Below are 20871 nucleotides of genomic sequence, written 5' to 3'. Positions count from 1 at the left end.
TCTTGACACGTGAGACTCCACCAGACTTTTCGAGTGCGTTTTGTTGGTGGACGTCGATCCGACGAAAAACGCTCATGGAGTTCTACCCTAAAGCTGGCCATAGACGCAAAGATCCGATCATACGAATCATCTCCCGACCTGCCACTAACCATTCCGATCAAATAAAGTAGAAAAGAACAGATCAGTCGATGTTCTGCCCCTGACAGTAATCGTATGAAAGTTATGTCCGACCAAAGCTAGTGACAGTCTCCCTCTGAAAATCGTATGATCGGCAATACATGCAGAGATATTATCGGCAGCCGACAGAAATCTTTTAACCTGTCCGATTGACCAAACGACTGATCTCCGCCGGATGAAAAATGTCGGGACTCTCCACACACGGCCCGAAAAAAGTACGAATCCGCGATCAGTTCTTTGCGTCTATGGCCAGCTTAAGTCCCCAATTTTAAAGTCACCATACAAGGGCAGATTTAAGTTGATGATTAAGCCCCTATCATTCCTGTCTTTGCAATCCGATTTTTTGGTTCAGCCCAGTATCATCCACTTTAATGGCTCCTACTCACAGGCGTATTTTCCTGCGCTTTGAATACATTAAGACCGAATGCAGGGGAGCGCAGGAAAAAACACCTGTGAGTAAGAACCCTAAGGGCCATAGCACACGGGGAGATTTGTCACCTGTGGTTAAATATTTCACTACTGCCGACTACAAGTTTCCCAAATAAGACTTTCCAATGAATAAGATCTCAATTGGCACAAGTAAAATGTACTTGTGGCGATCCAGATTTATTGTGGGAAAATGCATGGGGAGGTCATTTCCCGCAGTTAAGACAGATTGCTACAAGTTCTAGGTTTTACTTGCGGCAATTGTAATGTTATTCAATTGCAAGGTTTTTTCTGCAGCTTTGTTGCCTGTGGTAGCGAAGATCTTCCAACATATGGACAGCTATTCCCTGATATGCATCCTGTTGACGGCAAACAGGGAGATTTGCCGTCCTTGGTTAAATTGTTGGCCACTAAGATGGGAATATCGGGGAAGCTGTCCATACACTGAAAGATCCGCTAGTTTGGGGAGGTTGTTAAACATATTTTTTTTTATCTCTCAATGAATTGCAAATGTAATATAGGCTAATATAGGATAAATGTGGAGGCAAAATGTTACATTTTGGACAAGAAACGTTAAAACCTACATAATGACTTTTACTTGCAGGACAAGTTCTGGAAAACAAAAACAAAAAGCCATAAGAGCACCATAATCAGTCATCAGCTGTTGCGCCTGCGTGTCATAACTAAAAAAAATGTTTTAAAAACCATGTTAATACACTCATTGGATTAATGGTGATGATGTTTTCAGCTGCTAATACAGTATATGAGATATTGTGTCTGACACCAGTCAACAGTGGTATTAAATACATCTGTTATATTTTATGGTGGAAATATATAGGACAGATATAGAACCCTTCTTTAATTACACTATCCAAGATCAAGGCAACATAATTAAGCCCTGTTCCATCAAATTAATGGGCTTCATTGGCAGAAGCCTCCCATGATTGTCATGTAAATAAACGGGCCACATCTGTATTATTCATTGTTTAATCAGAAGGTACGCTACATATAAATAAATAAAAAGACAAGCTGAGACACTTATCTGCCTTATCCTAGCAGAAAAATAGGCTCTAAATGCCAAACTTTGCATTTTTTTTTGTATCCAAGTTTACGCTGTGGAGCTATAAAGCATTTGTTAGCTAAACAGAACATGCTTTGAAATGTATAGTTCAAAGAGAAACTTCTAAAAGTGATCCCTTATTGTTTAAGCTGGGTGGCCTTATGGATAAGCGTTTGCAGAACATGTTTCTAGTCTCTGTTCAGCCAACCTTACATGAAAGGAACAAATTGTCTAGTGATAACCATTTAACGTAAGGCCCATTTGATCAGGAATTCTGGATGATGTAATGCAGTCACCATAGATATGGCTAAGGGCTAAGCTCAATATTTCCTTCTTTTCTTTGTAGAAGCGCAGCTCTCGTCCTGCTTTTCTGGATTCCTCGAGTTCCCGCAAAGCCAACTGAAGCTCTTGAGATATGATTCCTGGCGTCTCCTCTTCCTTTATTATCCAGTCAAGTGCCATGTGACTTCGCATTCGCTCATCGAGGGAATATTGGGAGTAGTAGGCAATGACTTCCTGTTTCAAAAAACAAAAAACAAGAAATGGAATGATATATTTAATGCATACATAGCTATACTGCAATGGTCAGAGTCCTGGCTGGCAAAATAGCTAATGAACTATCTCCATTAACTATTTCTCAGCAATATTCATTCAGAGTAATACACACATGCAACCAGTATATTGTACTTTATCTTAAAATGCTGCAAAAAAACTTCTCATTGTTCGAGATTTATTATACCCCGAGGATGGAAAAGGTAGAATACAGAAAGTCCAGCATCTTAGACCTACCAAGGTTGTATACTGTATATGTCAATGGGAGATGTTCCTATCCTATTTGGAAGTTTCTGTTGTCTGAGCTGGAATTAGCCTGACTATTTTGGGCTTTTTAGGCAAAAATCTGATTTTGGAATTTAGCTTGATTATTTTGGGTTTGTCCCCGATCCGATTAAATCGTGCTTTTTTAATAATAAATAAGCTCCAATCATGGATTCTAGTTTGGTTGGACATTTTAATTAAAATAGTCAGAAAAATTTGGATTTTAATAAATAAGGCCTTTAAATAAAAAAAAGGCCAATTGTTAATAAAACCAGCATGTAAGAATAAAAAAACCAACCAAAAAACCCTCTTTAAACATTGGAATACTTCGCTTTTATGTTTGAAGCAGCACAGAATGAACTGCAAACATATTTTTAGCAGCAGAAAACTCAGTCCGGACCTTCCTCAACACATGGTTTGTATAGGCCGCTTCCCCCCCATAACACATGGTATTTGTTTGAGATTTTCAAGTAGATTAAAAATAGTTATTCAGTAACTGAAACACAGGGTATGTTGCAAAGAGGCAATTTTATAAATCCAAGATGAGAATAAAGTGACATGTTCAGCTTCTAGCAATTACTTATGTTTGGCTTAGTGTTGAATACAAGGATAGAAAGCTGGTCTGATAGGAAAATAGTAGAGCGAGCTATATAAACAGATAATACTTTTCCTTATAGGCCAAAATATGTCAAAGTATCTTGATATTTGTGTTTTATATTAAATATCTTGTGTTTTATATTAAAAGTTATAGTGAAAATATAATTTAAGTTGCACTAAATATAGAAACTGGCAAAATATTCAGGAGAAAATGTAATAAGTAACAGTAAAAATCCAGATAAGCCTTTTGTAAAGGTCCAAACCATTTTATTTGTGTACAGCTAGACTGCTCAGTTAAAAACAAATGGAAAAGACGGTGATGTGCGGCCCTGCTCCTGGAGTCAAGCAAAACATGGTCCAAAGCAAATAATAATAATAATTCTCTCATCAAAAAAGACTCCCAGTCCTAGGGTTACCAATTTTGGAAATTACAATATAGATCTAAGAGACCCAATAGTAGTAATTCAGTAGCTAAAGTAATCAAAATTAAAAAAAATTAGGACATATGTAGCCTAATATTTTTCATGCCAAATCGACCCTTACTCATAGACTCATTCTATATTATTTAGTACATAGTAAGTGATTAGTAAGTTAGGTTGAAAAAAGACACATGTCCGTCAAGTTCAACCTTTAAAATCTATTTTAACCTGCCTAACTGCCAGTTGATCCAGAGGAAGGCAAAAACCCCATTTGAAGCCTCTCCAATTTGCCTCAGAGGGGGAAAAAAATCCTTCCTGACTCCAAAATGGACCAGTACCTGGATCAACTTGTCACTTTAAAAAGGATGTACAGGGTGTGACTATCAGCCTATGAGTAAGTGCCCATTTGGCACGAAACACATTAGGCTACATGTCCTAATAAAGATATTTTAATTTTTATAATTACTTATGGCTACTGCATTACTACTATTGGGTCTTTTCTAATCTGTATTGTAATTTCCAGTTAAAAACAAAGCCAATATTTGGCACCTAGCCGGATTCTAATTACCTCCTTAAGGGACAATTACTTTTCCACACCTGTGCACTGTGCATTTCATTATCACCCAGATCAAAAATCACATGCAAACAATACTGTTTTAGGCTCTAAGGACCATAGAAGCCTTGATCGAACCACGGGCCATCTTCTGCCACCCTAATTATAGCAGTTATCATTTATCATCCATTTACTCTGTTTCATTTCTTTCTGATGTCCTTGGGGTATATTTATCAAAGAGTGAAGTTAATAGTGAAGTTCCGCCACTAGAGTGAAATTCCGCCACTCTCCATTCATTTCTATGGGATTTTTATAGGCGTATTTATCAAAGGGTGAACTTCCACTTTACCCATTGATATATACACCTTTCAAAATCCCATAGAAATGAATTGAGAGCTGCGGAATTTCACTCTAGTGGCGGAACTTCACTCTTTGATAAATTTACCCCCTTGTCTGGATGATTTCAGGTGACATATTGATGAACCCATCAAACTTGACCTTTTTGATTTTTTGTCCCTAACCACTAATTGAGTTTTATGGGTGAGGTCTTCCAACAGCACTCATCTTCAAAGATGTTCCATAGATCTTGCCTGTCCAAGAAACCATACCCTAAAAGAGTTCTCTCTATTTCCTTTTCCTTTTTAGGCTCCCAATATGCAAAACAAACCTTCCCATCTTAAACAAGAATTCTCTGCTGGAAACTTAAAGGGGATCTAAACCCAAAAAATTTATTTATGCAAACTTACTGAGAGTGGTCCCCTGAGCACTTTACAAATAATACATGAATTTTTTATTTTAGCAATTGCTGAGATAAAACCTGAGATAAGGCAATATTAGATTTTAGAAATCAGGTCAGGATGACCTACCTTTGGAGGTAGACAATATCAGGCTGATCCAAGGGTCAAACCATCAGATTATAATACAAGACAAGCGCTCCTTGCCCTATCATGAGGGATGCCCTTCGTAGGGTCCCATATACAGTCCAATATCAGCCTGTGTAGCCCAGCTTAAGTGAGCATAACTTTAACCCTAGGGTTACTGGCTCTCTAACTCTGTGGTTCACTGGAGAGGTACGTGTGTTACTGAGGGCCCGAGACTCTGCTTTCAGGGAAGGTGACAAAGTCGCCCTGAGAACAGCGAGAGCCAAACTTTCCCGTTGCCATCAGAGAAGCTAAGCACGCATAGACTCAGAGAATACACAGCTTCTTTCAGGAGAATGGCGACACACGGCGCATGTGGCAGGGCATCCAGGCTATCACAAACTACAGGTCAACACCATCTGCCAGTGATGCCTCCATTGCAGATGCACTGAACGACTTCTATGCACGGTTTGAAGCACAGAACAACACAGGAATGAGGAAGACCATCACTCTGCCTAGTGACCAGGCACTACGTCTGACGGTGGCTGACGTGAGGATGACTCTGGAAAGAGTAAACCCACGGAAGGCTGCAGGACCAGACAATATTCCTGGCAGAGTGCTAAGAGAATGTGCAGATCAGCTGGCAGATTTTTTCACATCTTTAACATCTCCCTGAACACCTCCACTGTCCTGAAGTGCTTCAAATCCACCACCATTGTCCCCATGCCGAAGAAATCATCAGTGTCCTGCCTCAACGACTACCGTCCTGTGGCACTCACCCTTATCATCATAAAGTGTTTTGAGAAGCTTGTCAAGAAACACATCAAAACTCTGCTGCCACCAGGACTGGACCCCCCTACAGTTTGCATACTGTCAAAAAATTGCTCAACAGACAATGCAATAGCCACCACCCTCCATTTGGCCCTCTCTCATCTGGACAAAAAAGACGCCTACGTTCGAATGCTGTTCATAGACTTCAGTTCAGCATTCAACGCTATCATTCCTCAGCATCTGATAGAAAAGCTGAGTCTGCTTGGACTGAACACCTCCCTCTGCAGTTGGGTACTGGACTTCCTGACGGACAGACCTCAGTCAGTCAGGATTGGAAACATCATCTCCAGAACCACCACACTGAGCACCGGAGCCCCTCAAGGCTGTGTGCTTAGTCCTCTACTGTTCACTCTGCTGAAGCATGACTGTGCAGCCACGCACCGCACAAATCACATCATAAAGTTTGCTGATGACAGCAATAATGACAAGTCACCATACAGAGAGGAGGTACAGCGGTTAACAGACTGGTGCAGAGCCAACAATCTGTCTCTCAATGTAGACAAAACAAAGGAGATTGTTGTTGACTTTAGGAAGACTAGGAGTGACCACCTGCCACTGTACATTGAAGGCTCTAATGTGGAGATCATCAAAAGCATCAAATTCCTTGGTGTCCACCTGGTGGAGATCCTCACCTGGTCCCACAACACCAGCTACTTAGCCAAGAAAGCCCAACAGCGCCTCTACTTCATGCGCAAGCTGAGGAAATCCCATCTCCCACCATCCATACGCAAAACCTTCTACAGAGGGACTATCGAGAGCATCCTGAGCAGCTGTATCACTGTCTGGGCTGGGAACTGCACTGTCATGGACTCTACAGAGGATAGTGAAGATAGCAGAGAAGATCATAGATGTCTCTCTTCCTTCCATCAGGGACATTTACACCACTCGCTGCATCCGTAAAGCCACCAGCATTGTGGCTGATCCAACACACCCCTCACACTCACTGTTCACACTCCTGCCAACTGGAAAAAGGTACCGAAGCATTAGGCCCGTCACTACCAGACTGTGTAACAGTTTCTTCCCCAAGCCATAAGGCTCCTGAATACTCAGGGACCGGACAGATCTCTCTCAGACTCACACTCCATCTGACCTTATTGTATAAATAAATAGCCATTGGATACAATTGTCCTCTATGAGCACATCTGCACTTTATCATGTTCTTTATCATATTCTTACTACTATTATATCACAATGATACACCCATCATGTCTGACGTTTAGCATTATCTGCTTAACATATTACATCTGCTGAGTGTGCACTGTCTTGTCCTGTCCCTGCACTATGCTGTCCTGTTTTGCAGGAGTTGCATATTTATGCACTTGCACTTTTTGTCTGTTGTCCGGTACATCTATGTTGTGTGTAGCACCATGGTCCTAGAGGAACGTTGTTTAGTTTCACTGTGTACTGTACAAATGTATATGGATGAAATGACCATAAACTCACTCTTGACTATTGACTTGACTTTCAAAGAGAGCTGCTTAGCCAAAGGTGTAAAACAGTGCAAAACTGTTTATTCCTTAGAAATCACTAAAAACAAAGAATGAATGTAAATTGCAAAAGCCAGCATTTTTTTTGGGGGGGGGTTAGATCCCATTTAAAATTTCCTAGATCTAGGGGGTCTCATAGACAGCCTTTTATACAGTTCATGGATAGTGAATTAGCTCTTATGAATTAGCTTTGTAGAAAATTTTACAAAAATTATAAAATAACTAGTTTTCTTTAAAATTTTAGCAAATACATTGGAGTCAATAGGAAGGTATCTTTGCTTTCTCTGCATTTTTCTGAAACTAAAACACATTTTCTTCTGTTGAAATAAAGGCATGGTGGAATTCTAATAATGACACTGCTGTTTTTACAGCAAAAAAAAGCGTTTGTTTTTTTACAGCAAAACTAAACATATGGCAAAATTCTATTGCAGATTTGCAAACATGTTCACTGATGTCAAAAAATGCAGATTTCACCACAAAACTTTACCAAAACGCTGCTCCTTCTTCCATTTTCACAATTTTTTTTTTGTGCGGAAAAAGTCACACTAAAATCATAAAAACATCTGAATTGTGCGTTGTTTTCGGATTTAGTGCTTGATTTTTTTTTGAAAAATCTCTCGAAATATAAAATATTTGCACAACTCAGAAAATGTTCCAATTGTTAATCGAACATCTGTCATAACTTTTACATGTTCTCAGCAGGTCTGAGTGCAGTACTTTTTTCATCTGACTTTTAACACCATCGGACTTTATTAAATCCCGAAAAAAAATTGTTTTTTTGCTCCGAAAATGTTTTATTTTCCCCTTTATAAGTCAGAAAATATAACATCTTGTTGTGTTGCACTGGTACAACTGGTGTGTTTGCTTCAGAAACTGTACTTTAGTTTATATAAACAAGCTTCTTCCATGGGGGCAGCCATTCAAAACTGAAAAAGGAGAAAAGGCACAGGATACACAGCAGATAACAGATAAGCTCTGTAGTATACAATGGGATTCTTCAGAACTTATCTGTTATCTACTGTGTATCCTGTGCTTGAATGGCTGCCCCCATGGCTACACAGCAGCTTGTTTATATAAACTATAGTAGCGTTTCTGAAGCAAACACATCAGATTTACCAGTGCATTCCTTTAAAACAGTTTTATTTTTTGGTGTTACGGTATCTTTAAATAAGCCTCCAGCCGTTAGAATTACAGTTATATTCATTTAACCCTCATAAGACTTTTTCTCTCCCAGTAGCTGGGAGGTTCTACCATACAGGGATACGTCAGTGATTTATATTTTATGTGTACATTATTGGTTGGAATAAAACAAAAAGCATAAAAATGAAACAACAGCTCAGAAGCCAGTGCACAAACGAGGGTTGTTTATAATGCAACTTTGTACATTGCTTCATGCCTTCAAAACAACTTCTTCATACAAACAAATTAAATTTATTATATTAAAACAACAAAGCAGATCACTAGGAAATATAATTCCTACCATATGGTGTTTAATCACTCTCCAATTCTCCTTAGCCTTTCTTCTTAGTTCCAAATAAAACCAATTAAAATGAACATAATCCTCTGATGATAATTTCATCAATCTCTATATGATTCCAATCCAGCTTCACCCACTTATATCTGTGCAGGCCACATACACACACTGACTAAGCCATGAACCCCAGCATATGTCTGCAAACGCACTTCTCATTAAAGCAAGAAGATGTTGAAAGTGAATTTGAACAAGACAATGGAATCAGATTTTCAATGACAGATTGGGAAATATGAATATGAACTGGAATTTTAAGTGGTTTGCAAAGGGCAGACAATACATCCAAAAATATGACTCCCCAGCTTAAAGAAATGTTTGATCTGTTATGTTACATCTATGTATTTACTATCTAAGATAATAGAGTAAAGGGACATAATGATAATGATTTAATATAAAGCTCCCAGTGCACTGGAAATCTAAAATACCTTTAGGAAGATGTATTACTAGAAGAATGAGAGTAAATGGGATATTTAGGCAGTACAGTGGCTCTGTGGTTAGTGATTCTGAGTCTGATTCCATCTGCAAGGAGTTTGTAAGTTCTCTCTATGTCTGTTGGGTTTCCGCTGGGAATTCTGGTTTCCAACCACACTCTAAATACATCCAGACAGGTTAATTGGCTCCTGATTAAACTAACTCTAATGTGATGTGAAGCTTGGTGTAATAAAGATAACTTACCAAAAGTCCAGCTTTAAGCTCTACTATTGTTGCTTATTTATATTATAAATGATTTATTGTATTATCATGTATTATCTATAATAAATGTATCTGATCTGTATTCTATTTTTATCTCCTCTTTTTCATTGTGTTACATTATATGAAACTAAAGTTGTTCTATTGGTGCCCCAGTATTGGAGGGCTTCATTTATGGGTATTTCCTGTACTTTTCCCCTTGGGGGGGGACTGATCTCTAATTTGGTAGGACTTAGCATCAAATAGATCAGTGTTGAATGCACTCAAATCATTGTTTGAGAGGAGATTTAAGCCACTTCTTGACATGAGCTCATTCAGTTGGGTTTATGTAGAAAAGGTAAAGAAACACTTTCTGAACTTTCAGAAACAAGTATAAGGGGGTTATTTATCAAAGTCCGAATTTATCTCAATATTCTCTGAAAAAAACTCAGACCAAATCCGCATGGGTTCTTTTGGGCTTCTTTATTAATACACTTTCCCGAAAATGTTGTTTGTGGGGAAAAATCAGATTCTCACGATTGTTTCAGAAGAAGTTTTCACACGAATTTTGCCTGATACCTGATATCACAGATAGAAAGGATACAATGATAAAAAAACATTTCCCAACCATCTATTATGCTGACAGTATAATGCAACCCAACCCACATATTGTTACATTGTGAAGTAATGGATTCTGGGACTTGAAGTCCCTCTGCTTTCCATAGTGGGTGATCCACAGATACCTTGAAAAGCAGAGGAACTTCAATTCCCAGAATCCATTACTTCACAACAGAACAAGGTGAGGTAGAGGTTGGATCACTCTGTGGGGGCTCAGATAGACTTTCTTAGTTTCTTTTCAACCTGTGGAATCTGATATATCCGTGTAAAAAATACATTTATATCTAAAGGTTGAGATAGTGTTTACGTACCTTTTCTACAGCCCAACTGAATCAGATCATGTAAAAATGGGGGAGGCATCCAATCACTGCACACCTTCCCCCATTATGACCAATAGCATCACAAGGGTTTCGTTCCCAGCCTTACTTCAATTTCCAAATCTGGTGCCAAAGTCGCTTGCTCTGAACTAAAGGAATCTATCAATCAGGGCTGTAATGGGCAACCTAGTCATCAGCCTCAGCACCCTGACTCTGGATCTCAAAGGTACACTGTTGAATGTCTCCATTTTTATTTGTGCAACAAATACAAGCTATGCTTCTAACAATGATTAGTCTTCGAAGGTATGTAAATATCAAATGGATTCCTTAAAGGACAGGTAAGGCTCATTCACCATGTGCAGTGCTTGTGGGCCCATTTATAGGTATAAATATAGAAGAAGTAACAGTCTTAATGGTTTGAAAAAACTTTAGTTTGTATGCAGCTGTCTGCCCAGGGGCTTAACTACAGAGGAAGCAGACCCTGTGGCTGCAGGGGAGTCCAGGAGGTATAGAGAGCCCCATGAGGTCCAAATAATGAGCAATTTCTATATTGGTAGAACAGGACAACCTCTGGATACATTCAGGGCCCTAAAATGAATTTGCTGTGGGGCCCAGTAACATCTAGTTACACCACAGTGTCTGCCTCATTAGTACATAGCTCTACTAATAATTAGAACCTATCTGATCTAGAAAGTGATAACTATAGCTATATGAAGTCAGAAACAAGTTAAATTATGTCCCTATTTTTGCTAAATTCAGCATCCAACCAAGAGCTAATCCCTTTTCAATCTGTGCACGTTTTGCTTCCCAGGTCTGTCTCTATATATTATTCCGTAAAGAAGGTTTAGCCAAACAACACAGGTCAGTGTAGCGGGGATCTCCCCTGCACGTTTATTTCATCACTTGATGAAATAAACGTGCAGGGGAGATCCCCGCTACACTGACCTGTGTTGTTTGGCTAAACCTTCTTTACTGAATTTGTTCGGAGAGGCGCCGACCCCTCCAGCCAGCACCGGGCAATTATCTTCAGGAGAGACTCAGGGGAAATTAGGTATTTGTGTTGCTGCTCTATATATTATTCCAACATTCAGATTTCACTTGAGTGCAGTCTCCATATAGGATGCCACATGAAGGAGTTTGAAAGGCCCAGTGCTTAATAACCCAGCAACACAAGATAATTACACAGAGACTGGCTCTCGGAGAAGAAAGAATGACAATACTGCTGTGTCAGCCTCTGGTCCTTTCTAAGTGGCTCTGCTGTTTTACAATGAAATACAATCAGAAGTTAATGTCTGGAAAACAGTAGATAAACAGAAAAAAAAAGAGAAAATTCGATTCTTGATTCTTAAGTTTTGGACCATATATTTCACTGAGCTTTCATCATGATAATTCTCAAAAGTGGAACAAAGGCTACATATGCTAACAATATCTGTCGAGCAGCAGATGCTGGAAATGATAGAGTACACTCTGTGTTTTTCCTTGACACCCACTGAATACATGACTTGACTAATGAAATGATGACAAATAAGAAGAAAACGTTAAAACAAACCATAGAGTTAAAAACAACAACACCAACAAAAAGTGATTTGTAAAAGGCTTACACGGCAAAAATTCTTCCACTTGTAAAACGGACATTGACTTTTTCAGGTTTTAGGAGTATTTTCAGATTTTTGGAGCATAATAAATCTCAATAAAATCAAGTTTCTTTTACTCCTCTAAAAATTTAAATTTTTACCCTTAAAAACTCGGTCAGAAAAAATTGAGGCTTAATAAATAGGCCCCTGATTGTTTTGGGTGATTCCCTAGAGTATGATTGCCCAAAAGAGAACATCAGCCAGCTGATGAGTCCACTAGGCAATTATTTTGCCTGTTACAGATTCTTATATTTGTGGGTGGAGAAAATAGTCAATGTGAGTTTTTGTTTTGGTGGGGGGAAAAAATTAGAATTTTTCACTTGGGGAAAAAAAAACAGGCTTTGACTGGGGAAAACATGTCCATTGACTCCAAAGCATTTGGGGCAAGAAGAAACCTGTCAAAAAAAGGCCCACTGATTCCAATGCAGTTGATTAAAATTTGCTATTTCGCTAATATTTCTGTCGTTTCCCAAATCCCAAGGCAAAATGGGTAGGATTTGCTCATCACTATCTTACACGTTTTTGATTTTCAGCTACCCAGAACTTCATGAACTAGTCCATAATGAGTGATCATTCAAATGTCACACTTTTTTGGCACTTGTATATAATTCATCCCTGTTTCTGCCTGCTCTCTGACTGATGGACAGCAATCGTGCCAATAGAAAAAAACTTCAGCTTATCTTCAAGCCTAGAAAATGGATTTTGACCTATTTATCTATCTTTGGTTCACCATTGGTGAATGGTGAATTTGTGGCATAATGTTGTTTGTGCACCTTTCGCTTTAGGATTAAATGTCATGTTTTTCTTGGAAAGAGGTGGAGAATGCATAACATAGATTAAGTTCTTTTTTATAAATTTGTCATAGCAACACACTTGACCTAATCACTGCATATATAAATATCAAAGATGTACAAAAGCTATTTGAATAGTTTAGCCTTGTGATATTTATAAATTGAATATTAAACACATGCTGCCTTAACAGTCTTTTCTGATCGTTATGGTTTAAATATAATTACATTTCTTCATAGAATACTGCCAATGCACTACAGGCCCTAAGGCAATGAATGCGGGAATGCCTATATAAATTAATTTGTCAAAAAAAAACAAAAAACAATATAGGAGTTTGGCTGAAAGAGTTTAGAGGGAACTGAAGACGGAAAAACACATGAAATGAAGATGTGGTTTAATCAAATTTCTGACAAAATACCAGAGGCTCTATAGGTATGTGCCACAAGCATTCCCAAGCTCTTCACAAGTGTGGCCACTGAAGGTATAGCAAAATGTTGAAAGTAGGGCAAGATGAAGACAGTAATCCTTTAAAGCGGACCTGTCACCCAGACATAAAAAGCTGCATAATAAAAGTCCTTTTCAAGCTGAACATGAAGCCCAAATATTTTTTTAAATTAAAACATCCATACCTTTTATAAACTTGTTTAAAAGTCTTAGCTGTCAATCTTATGTTGCCTGCCCCTCCTCTATGCCTTAGGCATAGAGGTGGGGCAAGCAGTTACTTTCACTTTCCATTCCAAAGCTTGACTTAAAAACAGTGTCTACAAAATGGTGCCTGCCTGCTTACTCTGGTTGTGAATTCTAAGGCTAAAAAAAATAAGATTTAAATATTTTTTATAGTTGAAGTGATGTTTATTTTGCTAGACTAACTTCATAAAATAGGATTTGTAATTATTTCTTAAGTTGACAGGTCCCCTTTAAGACAATGTTACACAACCTCCCGTCCTTCAGCAGATGAAGTGTAAATCCCAGCCCCTTATGACAATTCAAGATATTTAAAGATATTGAAAGCTAAAAAGCATAAGAACTCTGCAAAATGTGTTTATCCCCCATCCCCTGGCTGCACATAAAACTTCCAGCATCCTTAGCTTTAAGGATTAAACCACAATATTTTCTATAATACTATGATGATTAAACTCGCTTGCCTTCTAGTTCTCAGATAAACTGATGCCTTCATGATGACTGAAAGCAAGATGCAGCTTGGTGAATCTTTCTTCTGACTTGTGGTGTCAGTTACTACATGTGCCAGAAAAGGCACAATATTCCCTTCTGTGTCAAGTTAACAAAATGCCCTCTTTAAACTCCAAGGGATTTATGTAGTTGTTGGAAAGCTCTTGCATTTGTTCCTAAATTCCAAAAGTTACTCTGGTGTTTCATCTGTTCTTCCTCAGGCCTACACAAAGGCATCTTGGCTAATAGTTGGGCAAAATGACATTATATAAAGGCTGTGGCCAGGAACTGTTTTTGGGCGATGCCAAGTAAACTTTAAAGACATGGTGGTGAATTTCCCCATACTCCTATATAACTTTCCAATTTACATGACTTATGGCAGTATGGCTATAAACTACATTGCGCATTTACCAATTCTTTTTTTACCTTAGTACCTGAGTAAACAGAAAAGTTCAGAGCACAAACTTTGTAGCTCTAGCATACACATTTTTTTAAAAACAAAAGATAAAAGTTGAGTTATGAACGTGAATCTTGTAACAGCTTAAAAGCCACAAATGGCACTTTTTTGTATATGTTTCATTACCCGTAGGGATGTAGCGAACTGTTCGCCCGCGAACTAGTTCGCGCGAACTTCGACCGTTCGCGTCCGCCGAATGTTCGCGAACGTTTGGGAACATTCGCATTTTGAGTTCGCGTTCGATCGTTCGACCATTCGACCATTCGAATTCCTTCGACCGCTAAAAATCGAACGATTTCCATTCGTTCGAACGATTGTAAGCATTCGATCGAATGAAAAGCATTCGATCGAATGGCTTCGATCGTTCGATTCGAATGAAAATCCTTCGATCGAACGATTAAAATCCTTCGATCGTTCGAATCGAATGATTTCGGCAGTTCGCTACATCCCTAATTACCCGGAATCCAAACAATATAATAGGATAAAATATCCCGCTGTTATAGTGTTCATTCCATTGTGATGTTTCAGTGTGCTTTACAATAATGTTAGGTGAGGATTTGTTTCCATTCTTCACTTTGGTATAGGCTGGGCCAAATTGTGGAGTTTGTTTTGTTTGGGCCAGGCACCAATGGTTTATGATGACTTGTGTACTTTAAGTTAGCATCTGCTTTGAGAACCTATTCCATGTATTATTCCCTTTGCATAAACCTCAATTATAGTTTTCCTCTTTTGTTGGAAAATAACTAGTGTACTAAACCGAAGGAAACAAGTATAATATAAAATAAATATAGGGATATTGAACAGAGTGTTCTTGTGTTAAAATGCCCTCTGCCATCAATCTGTCAATCAATACCCACCAGTGTTTGTGTGAATTTGAGTTTTAAGAACAGCCCAGTTTTTTTGGCACATAAAACCACAGTTCCAGGTGGATTTTGTATAGTCATTGGAACATTGCTGGGTGCTGTATATCAGTAAAATGCTCCCAACAGAACTAATAACTTTTAATTTAATTTTTTAAGGCAACATGATTTTGAACACGAATGTATGTTGACAATGTTTATACAGTAGGTTAGGAGTAAGTGGTGAATAATATGTTTGCAATGTCTTACCTGGCGGGAGCACTTTGTTTCTCTGAGGGCTTTAAGGCTTCCATTCCAGTGCAGAAGCTGAAAGACTATCATAAGTTCCTGTAACAGGAAAGTAAACATAAATGGTCTCACCAAGTATATGGTACTGGCAATTTAATGAAGATAGAAGATGGTACTCAAGGTAACAACTGCATACTCAGATCAGGAGACAACATAGTGATGGGCGAATCTGACCAGTTTTGCCTCGGCAAAAATTTGCGAATTGGAAAGAAATTCACCAAATGCATTGAAGTCAATGGGCATTTTTCGCGCAACATTGACACGTGACATTTTTCAAACCACTCAACATTTTTTTAATTATCTTTTAGAGTCTATGGGTGTTTATTCAGCAAAACAAAGCAAAATATTTTGCTCATCTCTAGAGGCAAAGCATATGAGCTATTAGTACTCTCTGACCCTTTGACTGGGACCCTTTCCCAATACCTTTAGTCCTTGTGCCTTGTTTGCAGTACTGTTAATGCCATTATTTCACTATGCACTACACAGTGCAAAGTGTGATGGGTCCTCTGTACAGTAGTCAGTATACATATACGGCTGAAAAGAGAGATATTTAATGCTCTCTTAAGAAACTGAGCAAATATAACTACCAGACTGTATTTATATCATTAGCTATAAACAAACTTGTATACCCTCTATTGGCAACACCACAAAGGCATCACTTCCAGGATACAGAGTGCTGATCTAGTGTATATATATATATATATATATATATATATATATATATATATATATATACTGTCTAGCAGGGCCCAGAAAGGATAATCTTTCAGCACCTTTAACTACCATGTTTTTTGCACTTGAAAAATTGGCCTCTGAGCTGTATTCATGAGGGGAGAGTGGGGTGTGGCACAAAGATGCACTTCGTTCAAAGATAGCTAACGCCAAGATGATAATAAACTAGTATTAGAATAATCTCGAACTAAGTACTGTATAATCAAATAAAAAAAGTACTGTTTTTGAACAGTGCCCTATCAACATATATCTCTTTAATTTCTATTATGCAGGAGTTGGAGTCAGATTTTGATTGACAGTTAGTCAGTGGCGTACCTAGAAGGCTAAATGTTGACAGTAACGGATAGCACACCCAGTTGAAAAAAATTAATTTATTACAAAAAGGAAAAAATAACAAACAATACAAAAAATTATATTTGGTGAGTCCAACGCGTTTCGACTTTAAGGGTCTTCCTCAGGGGCACATATAATAAAAAAAGGCACCTAGACAGCACGGGGGCCCCCTGCAAAAGAACTTCAGAGGGGTCCAGAGCGCACTTTAACCTTATTGCCACAACCCAGCCACCTCCCTCTTGGCCACCTGCCCAGTGCCCACCCACCCATCCTCCCTCTTGGCCATCCGCCCATGCGCCCTCACTCCCTCTCTCACTCTCTCTCCCTCAGGGTTGTGCTTTGTCCCACCCATCTTCCCTCTTGGATGCTCACCCGCTAATCCTCCCCTCTCTCATTTTAAGATGCCCATCCATCCTCCTTCCCTCTTGATCACCTTCCCATGCTCTCTTTTTTTCCGCCTGTCCTCCCTCCCTCCCTCCCTCTAACCTACCCATTTTGCTTCTCTCTTGCAAGTGGGAATTTCTTTAAATCCATAGAGGAAGCAGATCCCCTGGCCCGGGCCCCCTGTTCCCCCCCCCACACACATTTTCTTTATAGTTTTACCACTCCACTTAGGGCTTATACATCCTTTGTGGGGTTCCTGTTGCTTAGAAGATATAAGAGCTCACTTTTTCAAATTACCAGAGACATTGTCTCTCTACATGTAGAATTTGTACAAGAGTCAATTATTTTGTTTGATTTTAATTCTGCTGCAGTCGGTTATTTGAGTGAGCTCTAATATATAATATATATTATAAGGTGGGCTTCCTTTCCTAGCAGATGTATTAGACCTAACTGTCAATGAAAATCTCACTCAGATTTCTACATGAAGGGAGAATTAGGAGCGACAGATGCTGAGAGGGAGATAATACGAAGTGATATGATTATTTTATAAATGGGGCAGCATATTGAAATATTTTTTTCCATGAAATGAAGCTTATATTAATTGTTTATTTTGTGATAGTTCTTCTTTAATTTGCACATCATTCAGATTGCCAGATTGCCGCTTTGGCGCTAGGTACAGAGTGCAGACAGATCCCATATGCAAGTGTTTTAGCGTGAACAAGTGGCATTCTTTTGCATTCCTTAGTGCTTTCAAACTTGCCTCCAGTCTCTGTAAATGAAGCCCATGTCTTTTATAGATTTTTTTGGAACCACAGCAAGAACTACTTTAATTGTGCTAAATACCTTAAAAGCAGAATAATAATAATCATCTCTCCTAATGGAAAGAAGCTGGGTGAAGCAAAGGTTATTATTGCAATTTACAGAATGACCTGTTACAGATATACAAATATATTAAATCATATATTGGCCATAAGTTTGGTGATATTAAACGATCAGAGAGCAGATATTTGATTGTCACCTGTTGCCTGCAGATTCCTTTTTAAAGGCTTGGACTCAAGTGTAGAATGTGCATTTATAATGTTCTGGCCTGAAATACTGTGTTTGATGAAATGTGGAAGTTTATTTCAGAATCTGTATGTGAAGATCATCTAAACAAATTATGTATTGCTTTCCATTCCACTTCTCCTATGAATCCTATATCATATGCAATCATGTAATACTCCCTGCATGTATTATCGTCTTCTCTTCAAAAGAACATGGTACCATTACTTCACAAAGGACATTTTAAAAATAAAAATGTCATGCAAAGGAATCAGGGTTCTGGGCTGGACTTTTATAAATGAAAATGTTTCACACTCAGCAGTGAAATATAAATGGAATTCAAATATTCAAATATTCAAAAATCTCATTTTTGTAGTTTTAGAGAATTTTGAACCTACAAATAAAACCACAAATGCCACGAAATTTATATATCTGAATTTAAATGTAAAAAAATGTGAAATAATTGAATTTAAAATTGACATGCTAAACAATCCAAAACATGGTGAATATTTGTACAAGAGTTTTTTGTGGTTTTTATACACGATAAACATCAAATTTAGAGTTGTAAGAAATATAGAAAAACCACAAATTTTTAGATATTTGTTATAAAAATAGAAATTTGAATGTTAGTAATGTGTTAGAATGTGAAAGCAAACTCCTTAGTGCTCATTTCTGTCAGGGGTTCTGCTGCACTTTGCACCTCGTGGGCCTTGGTAAATTGTGGGCATGAAGCATGGGGAATTTTTTTTTTTTTAAAAAACTCATTGAATAGTTTTGATGAATGTATATCAAAAAGTGGCTTAGAATTACTTTTGCTGTCATGTGCAGAAATAATCAAATTGTTTTCACTCTTCATTTTCATCAATATTGGTGAATATAGGAGCAAATTTAGTCCCCAAAGTTATCCCACATTTTGGGAAAACATCCACTGGGAAGAAAAGAAATGCATAATTTATGAAATCCCAGGATGAAAGGGCATACAAACTCTAGTGTCACATCCAGGCATATAAAAACAGCATGTCATCTGTAAAACAACTGCACTTTTTCCTCCCTCTCTGTAGCCCTTGTTTGTTATAAGGGGATGTAAAGCCCTGCAAAATGATGGTAATTAAATAAAAAATAAAGAGTGTATTAAAGATATCCCTGTCTCCCTTTTGCAAAAAGTCTCTAGATTATCTGAGAAATCTTCCTGTTCTCCTCTTTGCATTATTTTAAGGGATACTGTCATGAGAAAAAATGTTTTTTTTTAAAAAACACATCAGTTAATAGTGCTGCTCCAGCAGACTTGTGCACTGAAATCCATTTCTCAAAAGAAAGCTGACATGGGGTTACCTGGGTTAGACATATTGTCACATATTGTCAGTTTCCCAGCTGCCCCAAGTCATGAGACATGTGCTCTTATAAACTTCAGTCACTCTTTACTGCTGTACTGTAAGTTGGAGTGGTATCATCCCCCCCCCAACAGACTAACAACAGAACAATGGGAAGGTAACCAGATAACAGCTCCCTAACACAAGATACCAGCTGCCTGCTAGATCTAAGAACAGCACTCAATAGCAAAATCCAGGTCCCACTGCATTACATTCAGCGTCGGACTGGGCCACTGGGAAAAAACCCGGTGGGCCCCAGCCGGCCCAGACCTGGCCCCCCATTGCTGGCCATCTTTTGCGCTTTTGGGCTTTTTGTGTGCATGCGCGTCACTGCACTTCCGTCACTGTAGCTTTTTGGTGCGTTTTTTTGCGCATGCCAGGAATTTAACGGTCAGAGGGGGCCCCTGGGGACTGACAGGTGGGCCCTTCGTTGTGCAGCCCTGGTGGTAACATTCAGTTACATTGAGTAGGAGAAACAACAGCCTGCCAGAAAGCAGTTCCATCCTAAAGTGCTGGCTCTTTCTGAAAGCACATGACCAGGCAAAATGACCTGAGATGGCTGCCTACACACCAATATTACAACTAAAAAATACACCTGCTGGTTCAGGAAGTCAATTTTATATTGTAGAGTGAATTATTGGGGTTGATACAAGTAGATTGTAAGCTTTATGGGAACTTCATCTTCTAGTTTCTTTTACACTTTACTTAATCCTAATTTTTAATGCAACTGTACATTGTATTTTTATTTGTATTAATTATTGTAATCACCCCTGTTTTATTAAAGTACTGTTCTGCTGTACAGCACTGAGTGCATAGAGATAACTATATATGTAATGCTATAGAAATCAAAATATACATACATACATATAAATGACAAGGACATTTGTGACAGGATCACTAGGTGGTGGATCAAAACTTTCCAAGTCACTTAACTGGTAAATACACTCTCTAAAGTAGCTGTCACAAGTACCACTAATGCTCCTTTACTAGAGCTCTTAATAGGAATGTTATTTAAATATTATTATTGACCTTAACCCTCTGGTGAGCCACTTGTTTAGCCAGACTATTCCTCCCTTTGTACATCAGGCTGCACATTTTATTCAAAATGATTTTCAGTAATTAATCCAAATATCGGCTTCATTATTGCACTGGATAAACACCAGGGAAAGATGTTTGCCATGTCTAGGAGCTATTCATAAAAGAAGGATAAAAATGGCAAATAAATACAACTGTATTTGGTGCATTTGTAGAGCCTTGTACCCTGTAAAAGAATGTGTATTTATAAAGCTACATAAATATTATTCAGGCAGTGGGCAGCCAAGTGTATTAACTTGCATAAAAATCTGTATGTTTGTAAAACTTATGTAAAATCTCTGCATTGTTGTAAAAACTCACATTAAAAATCCTGTGTTATTTTCCCACATTTTACACTATCTTTTTTTTTTTTTTTTT

At 38.3% G+C, this 20871-nt stretch overlaps 1 protein-coding gene across 1 annotated transcript in view; it reads right to left on the bottom strand.

Moving 5' to 3' along the window:
- Positions 1–1703: 1703 nt before the first annotated feature.
- The window catches only part of lix1.S (limb and CNS expressed 1 S homeolog), an 86339-nt gene continuing 67171 nt past the window's right edge, over positions 1704–20871 (bottom strand). Inside the window, exons 5-6 of the mRNA XM_018244345.2 lie at positions 15521–15598; positions 1704–2179 (exon numbers count right to left, since the gene is read on the bottom strand). Of these exons, the coding sequence (XP_018099834.1) occupies positions 1895–2179; positions 15521–15598 (363 nt within the window). The 3' untranslated portion in view covers positions 1704–1894. The remainder of the gene's footprint in view (positions 2180–15520; positions 15599–20871) is intronic.

This window comes from Xenopus laevis, chromosome 1S (assembly GCF_017654675.1).
Source record: "Xenopus laevis strain J_2021 chromosome 1S, Xenopus_laevis_v10.1, whole genome shotgun sequence".
NCBI lineage: Eukaryota > Metazoa > Chordata > Amphibia > Anura > Pipidae > Xenopus > Xenopus laevis.
This window is presented reverse-complemented; position numbering and strand designations above follow the sequence as displayed.